We start from the raw sequence: 15,791 nt of genomic DNA, 5'->3' as shown, positions 1-15,791 counted from the left end.
TAAACAGGGAGTGGGCCCCACTCACTCACACTTTAAACAGGGAGTGGGCCCCACTCACTCACACTTTAAACAGGGAGTGGGCCCCACTCACTCCCACTTTAAACAGGGAGTGGGCCCCACTCACTCACACTTTAAACAGGGAGTGGGCCCCACTCACTCACACTTTAAACAGGGAGTGGGCCCCACTCACTCACACTTTAAACAGGGAGTGGGCCCCACTCACTCACACTTTAAACAGGGAGTGGGCTCCACTCACTCCCACTTTAAACAGGGAGTGGGCCCCACTCTCTCACACTTTAAACAGGGAGTGGGCCCCACTCTCTCACACTTTAAACAGGGAGTGGGCCCCACTCTCTCACACTTTAAACAGGGAGTGGGCCCCACTCACTCCCACTTTAAACAGGGAGTGGGCCCCAATCACTCACACTTTAAACAGGGAGTGGGCCCCACTCACTCACACTTTAAACAGGGAGTGGGCCCCACTCACTCACACTTTAAACAGGGAGTGGGCCCCACTCTCTCACACTTTAAAATATCCTAATGCCGACTGTTCTAATTTTCTTTGGCCTCCAGAATCTCCACCTCGACCAGCGGTCTTCCCAGTGGGAGTTTCCCCTGCCAGAGGTGTTTGGACAAATTAATCAATGCTCAGGCAGGCCGGTTAACTCACATTGCTGCAATGTTTTGGGTGGGGGGGGAGGGGTTTCTCAGGCCTGGACCCCCCAGTAGGCCAGGTTCATCCCGGTGTGAGGAACTCCCCTCCCTACCACCCTCCCAGATACACGCGGTCAAACTCCTCAGACCATGTTTGGCCTGGGCCGCGGGGTCTGTCTGGAAACTAATGGCCCAGGCTGGAAACCAGCATTTCCTCAGCCCTGACTGAACTCCCTGCAGACTCGCCCTGGGCGTACGTCACAAAGGCCCATTGGATCTTCAGATTCTAAAAAAAAAACAAAGTGGGGCCCTCTCGGTTGTCGGAACACAAATAGAATTCTTCCGCCTATCCATGTTTGGGTGAACAAGTTAGGACCTTTCTCAGACTCCTGTGAACCCGGTCAGCTTTGAGCGCAGTCGCACGAGACACCGGAGATTGTAAAATAAAAGCTCGCCCTGTTTTTAAAAAAAAAAACAAGGGGAGATGCGCTGACAAAAGTTATCCTCTGTCGAGTGTTCTCGATCCTGCTGGAGCTGTGAACCCTGGGCCTGACAGCCTCCACTGCTCCTCCTGCATGCATTGTGCCCTGGGTAATCGTCCACGATGACAGCTCAAAAAGAAAGAGCTTGCATTTGTACATTTCATGATCTCAGGACGTCCCAAAGCGCTTTACGGCCAATGAAGTACTTTTTGAAGTGTAGTCACTGTTGTAATGTAGGAAACGCGGCAGCCAATTTGCGCACAGCAGGATCCCACAAACAGCAATGTGATAATGAGCAGATCATCTGTTTTTGGTGATGATGTTTGAGAGATAAGCATTGGGAGAACTCCCCTGCTCTTCTTCGCAGTAGTGGCCGTGGGATCTTTTACGTCCACCCGAGAGGGCAGACGGGGCCTCGGAAAATTTCAGGAAATTTCGCTGCGTGAAAAAATTTCTCCTCATCACCCCCCTGGTTCTTGTGCCGATTATCTTAAAACTTTATTGGCTGTGAAACGCTCTGGGTCGTACACGTGAAAGACGCTATATAAATGCGCCTTCTCTCTTTAGATCTTCGATGTTGCTTTAAGCCACCTCCCACACCCCTCCCTCCCACTCCTCCTTATATCCGCTGCGTGTCAGTGAGGTGTGGTGGGACGTTTCAGTGTACCGAGGGTGCTGTACAAGGTGCAGGGGTGCCTGTTTCATACAGTAAAACCTCATCACTATTTCTCGCAGATTTAATCATCTTGCAAATATATCTTCCTGAATATATATTTCCAGAAAATCAAGACCTATTTAATCTAAAATCTAATCTAAAATGCAGAAGGATATGCTGATAGGGTGAGATGAAGTAGGGAGGGAGGAGGCTCGTGTGGAGCATAAACACCGGCATGGACCAGTTGGGCCAAATGGCCTGTTTCTGTGCTGTAAATTCTATGTAAAATGATTCAGTAGTAAGACTGGCTCCATTAAGTTTTAGTAGACGGACTCCTGCAAAAGTGACCGCAATTCTAAAGGACTGTGAAGCGCTTTGGAACGTCCTGAGGCTGTGAAAGGCAATTTATAAATGCTGGTCCTTTCCTTTGCATTTCTTGGGCTGCGAGAGACTGTGTGATGGAGCTGAGGAGCATCGTGTGGTCTCTGCTGCCACCATGTGTTGGATGCTTGAATTGCTTCTTGTCCATCTATCGTCCCGGTTACTTTTTAAATTCAGAAGCCAAGAACGGCCTGTATTTATTTAGCACTTTATCACATCTCATGTGCTTCACATACACCACATCACTTGGAAATACAGAGACTGTTATGTAGGTGCAGCCACTTTGCACGCAGCAAGGTCCCACAACCAGCAATTAGAGGTGATTTTACTGGTGACATTGATTGAGGGAGGAATGCTGGCCATTGACACCAGGGAGAACTCACTGCTGCCCCTCGAATAGTGGCCATGGGATCTTTAGCATCCACCTGATAGGGCAGACAGAGCCTCGGTTTAACGTCTCATCAGAAAGACAGCACCTCTGACAGTGCAGCACTCCCTCAGTACTGCACTGGGAGTGTCAGCCTGGATTATGGGGCTGGAGTCTCTAGAGTGGGGCTCGAACCCCTGATCTCCTGACTCAGAGACGAGAGTGCTGCCCACTGAGCCACGGCTGACACTTTCTATTTAATTCTGCGTTAATTTTCAAATGGCATTATGGCAGTTTAATCCAATGGGGGAATAGCAAAAGGTTGGGCCACTTCTTTTTCCACTCGTGGGATTTCTCAGAGGGTGAGTTCCCTATCTCGGTTGTGCTGTCAAGGGAAGATGCAGAGCAAAGATTACAGGTATTTCCCCATGGGGAGATGTCATTAGCAGGCAGTACGCTCTCTCTCACGTTTCATTGTGGGCACCTCTGCCAGGTACTGGTTAAGAGTTGTGTGAGGAAATCACCTGGCCTCCTGCAGAGAACGGTTCCCAATGCAATGAAAACTAGAAATGGGTGGGCGATTTAAAAATAAAAGGGATAAAAGGAAAAGTAAAACGAGCAAATCAGCCCATTGTGCTTTGAAGGTGAAAATCAGATCAATTGTTTATCCTTCGGGTACAGTCGTCTCAGTAACTAACGGCAACAATGAGCCATTTTGTATGACTGACAAAGTTTTGCCTAATTCATCCAATACTAGAATATTACCGGGAATGAGGGACTTCAGTTATGTGGAGAGACTGGAGAAGCTGGGATTGTTCTCCTTAGAGCAGAGAAGGTTAAGGGGAGATTTAATAGAGGTGTTCAAAATTATGAGCGGTTTTGATAGAGTAAATAAGGAGAAACTGTTTCCACTGGCAGAAGGGTCGGTAACCAGAGGACACAGATTTAAGGTAATCGACAAAAGAGCCAGAGGCAACATGAGGAAACACTTTTTAAAGCAGCGAGTTGTGATGATCTGGAATGCGCTGCCTGAAAGGGCGGTGGAAGCAGATTCAATAGTAACTTTCAAAAGGGAATTGGATAAATACTTGAAGGGAAAAAATTACAGGGCTGTGGAGAAAGAGCAGGAGAATGGAACTTATTGGAGAGGGCCAATGGGCCCTCCATATCCCTGGCAGAATCGGAGCCGTGCGTGCCAGATGACTTGACACGGCCATGTGGGGTGAGCCCAAGGTTGGGCTCAGCTCTTGTGCCTTTTCCCCCTCCCCTCCCTCCATCCCACCCCCATGATAGAACAGCCCACAGATGAAGAATGGCCACACAGCTGAGGCATGGGGGCGGGGAGTGGGGATCGAGGAGCCCCTACCTCAGGAGAGAAAAAGGGAAGAAATTTGGAAGGAAAATAAAAGAAATAAGAAATAAGAAACCCATCCACGTTTCCAAGGTGACCAATTAAACATGGCGGCCAGGAGATGTTGCCTCGGAGATGTACTGTATAGTCCATGTTAGTAGAACCAAGCATTTTACAGCAAAATTGTTGAAATATGATGAAGGAATTGAGCACAAGCAGAGTGTGAGAGTTTGACTTTGAATATGGGGCAGTACGTCCATTGAAAACCTTGTGGACCGACATCACAGAGTCAGGGTCAAAGGGTGAGGATCGAACAGTTCAAGTCTCAGAGTTTGCTTGGGCCGGATCTGAACCAATCCCACAGGCTGGAGAGCTGTGCGCTCCCTGCTGCCGAGATGAAAATCAGAATTTAGGAAATCTGGAGAGAAACTAAAAAGGAGGCAGCTTTCATTTCCGCGAGGTCCCCTTTTGGGATTTTCTTCTCTCCGTCCTCCTCAGACAGTGATGGGTGGTCAGGCGTTTTTCTCTCCCATCTCCCGTTTCCCTTTCTCTCCAGCCGCCTGCCTGCACCTCCTGCCCTTGGTCAGAACACAGGCATTAATGTCCCCACGGAATCTTTGGACAAGCTGAATGCTGCTCACTGGTTGGTCCAGTGGGAGGTGGACATCTAAGCCAGACCAATAAAAAGAAAGAAATAACTTGCATTTATATAGCGTCTTTCACCACCTCGGTACAGCCAATGAAGTACTTTCTGAAGTGTAGTCACTCTTGTAAGGTAGGAAACACGGCAGCCAATTTGCGCACAGCAAGATCCCACAAACAGCAATGTTGTAATGACCAAATAATGTGTTTTTTAGTGATGTTAGTTGAGGGATAAATATTGGCCCAGGACACCGGGGAGAACTCCCCTGATCTTCTTCAAAATAATGGCCATGGGATCTTTTACATCCACCTGAGAGGGCAGACAGGGCCTCAGTTTAATATCTCATCTGAAAGACGGCACCTCCTTCAGTACTGCGCTAGGAATGTCAGCCAAAATTTTGTGCTTAAGTCTCTGGAGTGGGACTTGAACCCTGTGACTTTCTAACTTAGAGGCAAGAGTGCAGCCCACTGAGCCACAGCTGACATTAATCACACCATCAAGATTTGGATCCAAGCTTGAAAGAAAGAACTTGCATTTATATAGCGCCTTTCATGTCCTCAGGAGATCCCAAAGTGCCTCAGTCGATTAATTAGTTTTGAAGTGTAATCACTGTTGTAATGTAGGAAATGCGGCAGCCAATTTGCGCACAGCAAGATCCCACAAACAGCAATGAGGTCATCTTTTTTCGGTGAGCGATAAATATCGGCCAGGACACCGGGGAGAACTCCCCTGTTCCCTAATGATCAGATTGACTGTTTACTCTGGAAATATATATTTAATATTTAGCTTTTTGCGTAGTATGTGCAAAGTATCTTTCACAGATCTAACTACGTACAGCACTAGGTTACCAAAGCTATTCTTGCTCAACTGATTTATTTCTAGAATTCTGGAAACCATTTTGTGACTGTACTCTATTGCATTATAGAGCTGGTCATATGTTAATCTTCATACTTGGGCTTAGACAATCAGAAGTCTTCTATCTTAAAGCTTTGTGAATGTAGAGAAGGGTTAAGATATTTATAGAACTATTAACATAGGTCAAAAATTCTGTTATTTTTCCATATTACACTACTTACACTGTTGTCAGTTTAATGCTTTAAACAAAATTTACCACGTGATCTTGTTGGAATCTTGTTTTGAAAAATGGTATTATGAACCAGGTAGTATTCATAGTTGTTTGTATTTAGAAACATTGGCTCAGGAAGGGATCTCTTTGGGAAAATGCTAACTATGGGAAATTATATTAGTTCTGCATAAGCATAAAATTATTAAAAAGGCAGCATGGACAGGCTTTGTGTTTAATTGTATTGTGGTTCACAGTTACAAGCAATCAACAACCAATTGAAATGTGCAAGAAACAATACCCTGAACCGTTTCCTAAATGCGATTTGTATTATATTTTCACTTTACATTTTTTTAAAAGGTTCTTGTATGGTGAGATGAAGCAGAGAGGGAGGAGGCTCGTGTGGAGCATAAACACCAGCATAGACCTGTTGGGCCGAATGGCCTGTTTCTGTGCTGTACATTCTGTGTAATTCTATGCTGTTCTTCGAATAGTGGCCGTGGGGTCTTTTACGTCCACCTGTGGGGGGCGCAGATGAGGCCTCGGTTCAACGTCTCATCTGAAAGACGGCACCTCCGACAGTGCAGCGCTCCCTCAGTACAGGCACTGGGAGTGTCGGCCTAGATTTTGTGCTCAAGCCTCTGGTGTGGGGCTCGAACCCCCGACCTTCTGATTCAGAGAAGATGTTAAACCGAGGCCCCGTCTGCCCTTTCAGGTGGATGTAAAAGATCCCACGGCCACTATTCGAAGTAGAGCAGGGGAATCCTTCTGGTGTCCTGACCAATATTTATCCCTCAACCAAAACAGGTTAACTGGCCATTTATCTCATTGCTGTTTGTGGGATCTTGCTGTGCGCAAATTGGCTGCCACGTTTCCTACATTACAACAGTGACTGCACTTCCAAAAAGTACTTCATTGGCTGTGCAGCGCTTTGGGACGTCCTGAGGTTGTGAAAGGCGCTATATAAATGCAAGTTCTCTTTTCTCTGAGATCCAGGTCTAAAGAACGGACAATGTGTCAGAGGTCGGGGGTCAGGAATCAGTGCTCATGGATTTCCTATCCTGAGAAAGGTCACTGGGAAGGGGGGATCTTGAGAGAGTTTACTTTCTTAAAAAGGTTTCTGTGGTTGAGAGCGAAGGCGGCCATCCCAGGATGCAGTTAATGAGGTCGCGAACTCTCCACAACAAATGATTTACTTTAAGTGGAGCTGCAGTCAGAGAGAAGGAATGTTTTTGTAGGGTAGTCTGGCCCTCCGGCTTTCTGGAAAATTCTAAATGTGCTGAAGCCACTCTTTGAGAAAATAAATAAGTGTCAAAGTGAGGAAGAGATTGTGCAGTCCAATTTTGAAGAGATTGCGAGCCATTGTCGTTCTTCATAAACAGTGTGGGGTGCGGCGGAGGCAGACTGACTGGCTGTTTGGCACATTTCCACCAGGGGGAACAGCCAGACTCAACTAAGTCTCTCTTCCCCCGTGCCTGTGGACCCTCCTTCTGTCCTCCTGTGTCCAACACCTCCAACACGCTGCCTGGCATCTTTTTAGCAAGGCACATGGGTGGCGAGATTGGTCAAGGGTTGCACCGCGAATCGGCAGCCTCGTGTCACTCCCCACCCGATTTCCATTACGTTGTTAACCCGTTGTGGGTGTTGCTGCGATTGCTCTGCGTTGAGAATGCAGCCGGTGGTTTGAAGATGAGTTGAAACGGCAAAGCTTTGCAAAAGCAATAGACAGGTCCATTCACACGGGTTTCTTTTGAAGTTCGGACCAAACCAAATGTTGAAAAAATATATTTGCAACCAATGTTTACTCTGATTCGTCACTGCGTGTCAACCAGACTCCTGATCCCATTGATCTGACCCCGCTAAAGCTCACTGTAGAACAAGAAGAAGCATAAACACAGGCTGATCGCATCAACAACAACCTGCATTTATATAGCGTCTAGTAAAGTGTCCCAAGGTGCTTCACAGAAACGCAATCAGACAACAACAAAAAATTGACACCAAGCCAAAGTAGGAGATATTAGGACAGGTTGGTCGAGGAGGTAGGTTGTAAGGAGCGTCTTAAAGGAGGAGAGAGAGGTAGAAAGGTTTAGGGAGGGAATTCCAGATTTTAGGGCCTAGGCAGCTGAAGGCACGGCCGCCAATGGTGGAGCGATGAAAATCAGGGATGCGCAAGAGGCCAGAATTGGAGGAGCGCAGAGATCTCGGAGGGTTGTAGGGCTGGAGGAGGTTACAGAGATAGGGAGGGGGCGAGGGCCATGGGAGATTTGAACACGATGGTAAACATAGGAACAGGAGGGGGCCATTCAGCCCCTCGAGCCTGATCCGCCATTCAATTAGATCCTGGCTGACCTATACCTTAACTCCATCTACTCGCCTTGATTCTGTAACCCTTAATACCCTCACCCAACATAAATCTATTGATCCCAGTTTTGAAATTTTCAATTGACCCCCAGCCTCAACAGTTTTTTGGGGGCAGAGAATTCCAGATTTCCAGCACCATTTGTAGGAAAAAAGTGCTTCCTGACAGCATCCCTGAACAGCCTGAAACTGCAGGCGTACGATAGTTATTTAAATATTTTCATTCTTGTCGTACCTGGATCTCAGGGATAAATTTCCACTTGTGTGGCAGCTTTGAATCTGCGGCCGGGAGACTAGACCTCCCGTCAGTCAACAGTCTCCGCTCTTGCTGTAGATCTGGTTTGTGTGAAAAGAGGAGCTCTGGCCTGGAGACAATTTCAATTGAACGCGAGGAACCTCAATTACGTGGAGAGACTGGAGAAGCTGGGATTGTTCTCCTTAGAGCAGAGAAGGTTAAGGGGAGATTTAATAGAGGCGTTCAAAATCAAGAAGGGTTTTGATAGAGTAAATAAGGAGAAACTGCTTCCAGTGGCAGAAGGGTCGGTAACCAGAGGACACAGATTTAAGATAATTGGTGAAAAAGCCAAGGGGGAGATGAGGAGAATTTTTTTTTAACGCAGCGAGTTGTTATGATCTGGAATGCGTTGCCTGAAAGGGCAGATTCAACAGTGACTTTGAAACGGGAATTGGATATATACTTGAAAAGGAAAAAATTGCAGTGCTTTGAGGAAAGATGTAAGGAGTCGTACAACACCAGGTTATAGTCCAACAGCTTTATTTGAAATCACAAGCTTTCGGAGCTTTGCTCCTTCGTCAGGTGAGTGTAGGACGAAGGAGGAAAGCTCCGAAAGCTTGTGATTTCAAATAAAGCTGTTGGACTATAACCTGGTGTTGTACGACTCCCTACATTTGTCCACCCCAGTCCATCACCGGCATCTCCACACTTTGAGGAAAGAGCAGGGGAGTGGGACTAATTGGACAGCTCTTTCAAAGAGCCAGCACAGGCACGATGGGCTCTTTCTGTGCTGTAAGAATCTATGATTGAATGATTCTATACATGACACTAGTGAAATAAACAGCCTTTTACATACGAACAATGACAGACAGTAAAAGACCCTCTGACCCATCTAGCCTTTCCCGCACAATTGCCCTACTTTATGTGTCCCAATATATTCACTCTCCACTCCAAGCCATGTGACCTCCTGGGAGAGACGGAATATCAGATAAAAACCCCCAGGCCAATTTGGGAAACGAAAAAACCTGGAAAATTCCTCTCTATCCGCCCCCCAACCCTTAGTTGATCAAAACTAGTCCAGGAAATCACTCCAGTCCTGATAATGCTTTGCAGTACCTACCTTTTGTACAAGTTGATCTCCGCCCCTACCTCAGCTCATCTGCTGCTGAAACCCTCATCCATGCCTTTGTTACCTCCAGACTCGACTATTCCAATGCTCTCCCGGCCGGTCTCCCATCTTCCACTCTCTGTAAACTTCAGCTCATCCAAAACTCTGCTGCCTGTATCCTAACTCACACCAAGTCCCGTTCACCCATCACCCCTGTGCTCGCTGACCTACATTGGCTCCCAGTCCGGGAACACCTCAGTTTAAAAATGATCATCCTTGTTTTCAAATCCCTCCGTGGCCTCGCCCCCTCCCTATCTCTGTGACCTCCTCCAGCCCTACAACCCTCCGAGATCTCTGCGCTCCTCCAATTCTGGCCTCTTGCGCATCCCCGATTTCCATCGCTCCACCATTGGCGGCCGTGCCTTCAGCTGCCTGGGCCCTAAGCTCTGGAATTCCCTCCCTAAACCTCTCCTCCTCTCTCTCCCCCTTTAAGACGCTCCTTAAAACCTACCTCTTGGACCAAGCTTTTGGTCACCTGTCCTAATATCTCCTTATGTGACTCGGTGTCAATTTTTGTTTGATAATCGCTCCTGTGAGGCGCCTTGGGACGTTTTTACTACGTTAAAGGTGCTATATAAATGCAAGTAGTTGTTGTTGTTTCCCCGACTCTCCTGAAGATGCTGATTCTTGCTGGGGTTTCAGTCTTTTGGGCATCGAGCACTTTTCTTCTACTGCTCCCAAGTGGGCACTCTATATATTGCAGCACTGGCAGACTATTCAACCATGATGGCCTTCATTTCCTATCCTGTCCTTTCCTGATGTCAATGTCCATCTTCTCTGCAGTGGGAGGGAGGGGTCACTGGGTGGCGATCAGGAGCTCTGGCTCCAGATGTTGAGGGCAGTTGTTTGAGGGCAGCAAGAATGAGCACCTTAAGGGGAGGAGGAGAGGGAAAGCAATGAAGAGATCAGCAATGTGTCCCAGCTCCACCCATTGGACTAAGATCACACATCAAGTCTGCTAAAGACAAATATAAAATGTCACACAACTCTGAACAACAGACATCTCAGTGGGCTGTGTGACACAGTGTGTAGTGACAGTGTGAGGGTTGGTGTGACAGAGTGTAGTGACAGTGTAAAGGTTGGTGTGACACTGAGGGCTGGTGTGACACTTTGTGTAGTGACAGTGTGAGAGCTGGTGTGACACAGTATGAGTGACACTGAGAGTTGGTGTAACACAGTGTGTAGTGACAGTGTGAGGGCTGTTGTGTCACAGCATGAGGCTGCGTCTGTAAGTGTGCGTGTCGATGAATGTGTGTTTCTATAAGTGAGTGTGTCCATAAGTGTGCCTTTAAGTGTGAGTGTGTCTGTAAATGAGTGCACGCGCCTGTGAACGTGTAACTTTGAGTGAGTGCGTGTGTCTGGAAGAATGTGTGAGTGGGGAGCTTATGGCTCGGGCAGGGACTCGATAGGCCGAATGTGCTGTCACCATTCTATGATTATTAAATATAAAAGAATAACATTTTACAATGTATAGAATTCTGTGCATGAAATAGATACAGTTCAAGGATGAAAAGGCATCCGCTCATTTGTCAATTATTGCTGAGGTTATTAAATATATTTATGTGTGAGTGCAAGTCTATATATATATTTATAAATGTCTGTGTCTGTCAGGGGCCTTGCGGAGGCCCTGGGCCAAGGTTTGGTTTGGAACCCGCACAATTTACTGGACAAACTTATCACTGGATATGCTCAGAGCCCCATGCACCTGCACAGGCCTAACACACCCCGGTGTGTGTCTGTGTCTGTGTGTGTGTGTGTTTGTGTGTGTGTTTGTGTGTCTGTCTGTGTGTGTATCTGTGTGTGTGTCTGTTTGTCTCTGTGTTCTGTGTGTCTGTTCGTGTGTGTTTGTGTATTTGTGTGTGATTGTGTGTATTTGTGTGAGTATGTGTATTTGTGTGTGAATGTGTGTATTTGTGTTTGTGAGTGTGTGTATTTGTGTGAGTATGTGTATTTGTGTGTGTGTGTGTGTATTTGTGTGTGTGTGTATTTGTGTGTGTGTGTATCTGTGTATGTGAGTTTGTGTGTGAGTGTATGTTTTTGTGAGTGTATGTATCTGTGAGTGTGAGTTTGTGTGTTTCTGTGTGTGAGTTTGTGTATCTGTGTGTGAGTGTGTGTATCTGAGTGTGTGTGTGGATGTGTGAGTGTGTGGATCTGTGAGTGTGAGTTTGTGTATCTGTGAGTGTGAGTGTCCGTATCTGTGAGTGTGAGTTTGTGAATCTGTGTGTGTGAGTTTATGTATCTGTGAGTGTGAGTGTGCGTATCTGTGTGTGTGAGTTTGCGTATCTGTGAGTGTGAGTTTGTGTAATCTGTGAGTGTGAGTTTGTGTATCTGTGAGTGTGAGTGTGCGTATCTGTGTGTGTGAGTTTGTGTATCTGAGTGTGAGTGTCCGTATCTGTGAGTGTGAGTGTCCGTATCTGTGAGTGTGAGTGTCCGTATCTGTGAGTGTGAGTTTGTGAATCTGTGTGTGTGAGTTTGTGTATCTGTGAGTGTGAGTGTGCGTATCTGTGTGTGTGAGTGTGTGTATCTGTGAGTGTGAGTGTATGTATTTGTGTGTGAGTTTGTGAATCTGTGAGTGTGAGTTTGTGAATCTGTGAGTGTGAGTTTGTGTAATCTGTGAGTGTGAGTTTGTGTATCTGTGAGTGTGAGTGTGCGTATCTGTGTGTGTGAGTTTGTGTATCTGAGTGTGAGTGTCCGTATCTGTGAGTGTGAGTGTCCGTATCTGTGAGTGTGAGTTTGTGAATCTGTGTGTGTGAGTTTGTGTATCTGTGAGTGTGAGTGTGTGTATCTGTGAGTGTGAGTGTGTGTATCTGTGAGTGTGAGTGTATGTATTTGTGTGTGAGTTTGTGAATCTGTGAGTGTGAGTTTGTGAATCTGTGAGTGTGAGTGTATGTATCTGTGAGTGTGAGTGTGTGTATCTGTGTGTGTGAGTTTGTGTATCTGTGAGTGAGAGTGTATGTATTTGTGTGTGTGAGTGTGTGTATCTGTGAGTGTGAGTGTCCGTATCTGTGAGTGTGAGTTTGTGAATCTGTGTGTGTGAGTTTGTGTATCTGTGAGTGTGAGTGTGCGTATCTGTGAGTGTGAGTGTGCGTATCTGTGAGTGTGAGTGTGCGTATCTGTGAGTGTGAGTGTGTGTATCTGTGAGTGTGAGTTTGTGTATCTGTGAGTGAGAGTGTATGTATTTGTGTGTGAGTTTGTGAATCTGTGAGTGTGAGTTTGTGAATCTGTGAGTGTGAGTGTATGTATCTGTGAGTGTGAGTGTGTGTATCTGTGTGTGTGAGTTTGTGAATCTGTGAGTGTGAGTGTATGTATCTGTGAGTGTGAGTGTATGTATTTGTGTGTGTGAGTGTGTGTATCTGTGTGTGTGAGTGTGTGTATTTGTGTGTGTGAGTGTGTGTATTTGTGTGTGAGTTTGTGAATCTGAGTGTGAGTGTGTGTATCTGTGAGTGTGAGTTTGTGTATCTGTGAGTGTGAGTGTGTGTATCTGTGAGTGTGAGTTTGTGTATCTGTGAGTGTGAGTGCGTGTATCTGTGTGTGTGAGTTTGTGTATCTGTGAGTGTGAGTGCGTGTATCTGTGTGTGTGAGTTTGTGTATCTGTGAGTGTGAGTGCGTGTATCTGTGTGTGTGAGTGTGTGTATCTGTGTGTGTGAGTTTGTGTATCTGTGAGTGTGAGTGCGTGTATCTGTGTGTGTGAGTGTGTGTATTTGTGTGTGAGTTTGTGAATCTGTGAGTGTGAGTTTGTGAATCTGTGAGTGTGAGTTTGTGAATCTGTGTGTGTGAGTGTGTGTATTTGTGTGTGAGTTTGTGAATCTGTGAGTGTGAGTTTGTGAATCTGTGAGTGTGAGTTTGTGAATCTGTGAGTGTGAGTGTATGTATTTGTGTGTGAGTGTGTGTATTTGTGTGTGAGTTTGTGAATCTGTGAGTGTGAGTTTGTGAATCTGTGAGTGTGAGTGTATGTATTTGTGTGTGAGTTTGTGAATCTGTGAGTGTGAGTTTGTGAATCTGTGAGTGTGAGTGTGTGTATCTGTGAGTGTGAGTGTGTGTATTTGTGTGTGAGTGTTTATTCAAAACCGTGAGTGAGTGTGATCCCGAGGAGGGAACGTTTTCTAACCAGCTCCGGATAAAACTCGGTCGAACAGCAGACGGGGAGAGCCTGAGTGACGAGTGAAGGCGGAGGCTGCCTGACAGGACCCTGGAGAGGAGCAGGAGTCACCGACATCTGGGACGTGTTAGGAGTTAACCTGCTGATCAAACAGAGACAGATCACAGAGACACGGAGCAGGGGGATCGTTTTAAAGAGCGAGTGGGCGGGTGATGCTCGGTCGAAATCTCCACTCATCTGGCTGAGCAACAGCAGCAGGTTAAAAGGACAAACCGCCACATGTCGGGGAAATTCGAGCCCGAGGGGTTAACTGAGCTCAGAGATGCCACCCCCTCCGCTCTCAGCAGTGACGTGCCGAGCTGACTGACAGAGGGGAGAGCTGTGAGTGGCTCCTGCCGTAGAGAGCTGGCTCCCGGTCCAGAGGTGAAACAGAGTGACTGTCAGTGGGGAGGGAGCGGGAGGTGGGAGGGGGAGAGGGGGGCGGGCGGGGAGGGGTGGGGGTCTGTGTAGGGGAGAAGGACAGACGGGGAGAGAGAAGCACATTTCACCTTCTCTCTCCCACAGGGGAGAGGAAAGAAAGTATTCGATCGACTCGACTTACGAGTTTGGGGTCTTCCGCAAAAAACAAAAAGAAAGTCTTTCTGAATTACGAGAATGCGGAGCTATGGCAGGAAGTTGTGTGGGTGCCTCACATCGGTCACAGCTTGAGTTTAGTTAAAAGCTTCCAGCTGTGCCGGGTTTGGGGGGGTGGGGGTTTAGGGGGGGGGCGGGGTCTGGGGTCGCAGCGAGGAACGAGAATGAATCTGCCCAGCAGCTGTGGGTTCCTGCCCGCGGAGAAAGCGCCCAGACTGGGCAGCGGGACTGGTTCTCCGTACTCTGTCAACCAGCCCATCGATATCGTGCAGAAGCGAAGACGGTAAATGCTTAGGGATTTTCTTCCTTTCTTCCTCTCTGTGCTTTGTTGTGTGTGCGAAGGGGAGGGATGATTGGGGGGTGGGGGGGTTTGCTGGGGGTGAGGGGGCAGAGGGCAAGGGAGCGAGGGGGAAAGGAGGGGAGGGGCAGAGGGGAAAGGAGCAAAGAGAGGGTGAGGGGGGGCAAGGGAACGAGGGGGCGAGGAGGAGAAGGGGCGAGGGGCATGGGGAATTGGGGGCCGAGGGGGGCAAGGAGAGGAAGCTGAACGGTGCAGGAGGTGGGGGTTTCTGATTGAATTGTGGGAGGAAACCGAAACAAAAGTCATTTTAAAACCTCTCTCATCCTGTGAATGCTGCAGCTGAGATCTGATCTCATCCAGCAAGCTGCTCGCGAGGAATCCACGGTACCTCCAACAACCCGGCTCGTTTTATTTTAATTTTAAATCATACCCTTCGAATCTGTCGATCTCTGCAGGTCGTCTCCCGATCTCCCCGTTGCCAAGCTGGTTGCCCCTGGTGTCAGTGTGTGGCCTCTGCCTGGGGTACGGGGGTCCTAGAGCACCTGACCGTCCTCTGACAGCCTTGACCCCAAGTGGCCATTCTTCATCTGGGGCCCCGGCAATCAGTGTCAGCGAGATATTCAGCTGTGGAGGGCATCGCAGCTCAGCCCTGTCTTCCACTCTCCACATCCACACGGGGGCCCCTGGGCTGTGATCAGGAGCAGGAACCCTGGCTAGTTTCCTCCCTAACTCAGAGGCCAGTTCTAGTTCCCATGTCTCCCTGTTCGACTCAGTGCCAATGGTTGTCTGATTACACCTCTGTGAAGTGCCTTGAGACGTTTTATTACGTTAAAGGTATTATATAAGTGCAGATTGTTGTAGCTTTCCTACTGCTCTCCTCTCCTCTCCTCGCCTCTCTTCTCCCCTCCCTGTCCCTCACCTCCCCCCCCCCTTCACCCTCCTCTCCCCTCCCCTCATCTCCCCTTCCCTCCCTCAATCACTAACTCCGGTCGTGCATTCCACAGCCTCACAAGCCTCTGTGTAAAAAAGGTTTATCCTGCTCTCTGTCCTAAATCTCTTACATTTAATCTTACATCTATATTTTATATCTTATAAACTAATCAAACTTTGAGAGGATAAAACCCCTGGTCTGGATGGATTACATCCGCGAATATTAACAGAAGTTAGGCCAGAGGTAGCAGAGGCACTATTACATATATATAAAAATTCATTAGAAAAGGGAATAGTGCCAGAGGACTGGCGGACAGTTAATGTGATTCCTATATTTAAAAAAGGGAGATTGAACAAGTCCAGGGAACTATAGACCAGTTAGCTTAACGTCGGTAGGAAAAATACTGTTATCTTTACTCAAAAGGGAGAAAGGAGTAGAAAGATATGCCGATAGGGTCAGATGAAGAGGGGTGG

The 15,791-nt window shown here is 47.4% G+C and overlaps 1 protein-coding gene across 7 annotated transcripts in view; it reads left to right on the top strand.

Moving 5' to 3' along the window:
- LOC137299633 (3',5'-cyclic-AMP phosphodiesterase 4C-like) overlaps window positions 1-15,791 on the top strand; it is a 221,160-nt gene that overhangs the window by 135,188 nt on the left and 70,181 nt on the right. For 2 of the 7 annotated variants that reach the window (XM_067968545.1, XM_067968543.1), the window contains exon 1: window positions 14,254-14,372. The exons of the other annotated variants lie outside the window; for them this stretch is intronic. In XM_067968545.1, the coding sequence (XP_067824646.1) occupies window positions 14,254-14,372 (119 nt within the window). Of the gene's footprint in view, window positions 1-14,253; window positions 14,373-15,791 lie in introns of those variants that run through there. 7 annotated transcript variants of the gene reach the window in all.

The sequence above is a fragment of the Heptranchias perlo genome, chromosome 29 (assembly GCF_035084215.1).
Source record: "Heptranchias perlo isolate sHepPer1 chromosome 29, sHepPer1.hap1, whole genome shotgun sequence".
NCBI lineage: Eukaryota > Metazoa > Chordata > Chondrichthyes > Hexanchiformes > Hexanchidae > Heptranchias > Heptranchias perlo.
This window is presented reverse-complemented; position numbering and strand designations above follow the sequence as displayed.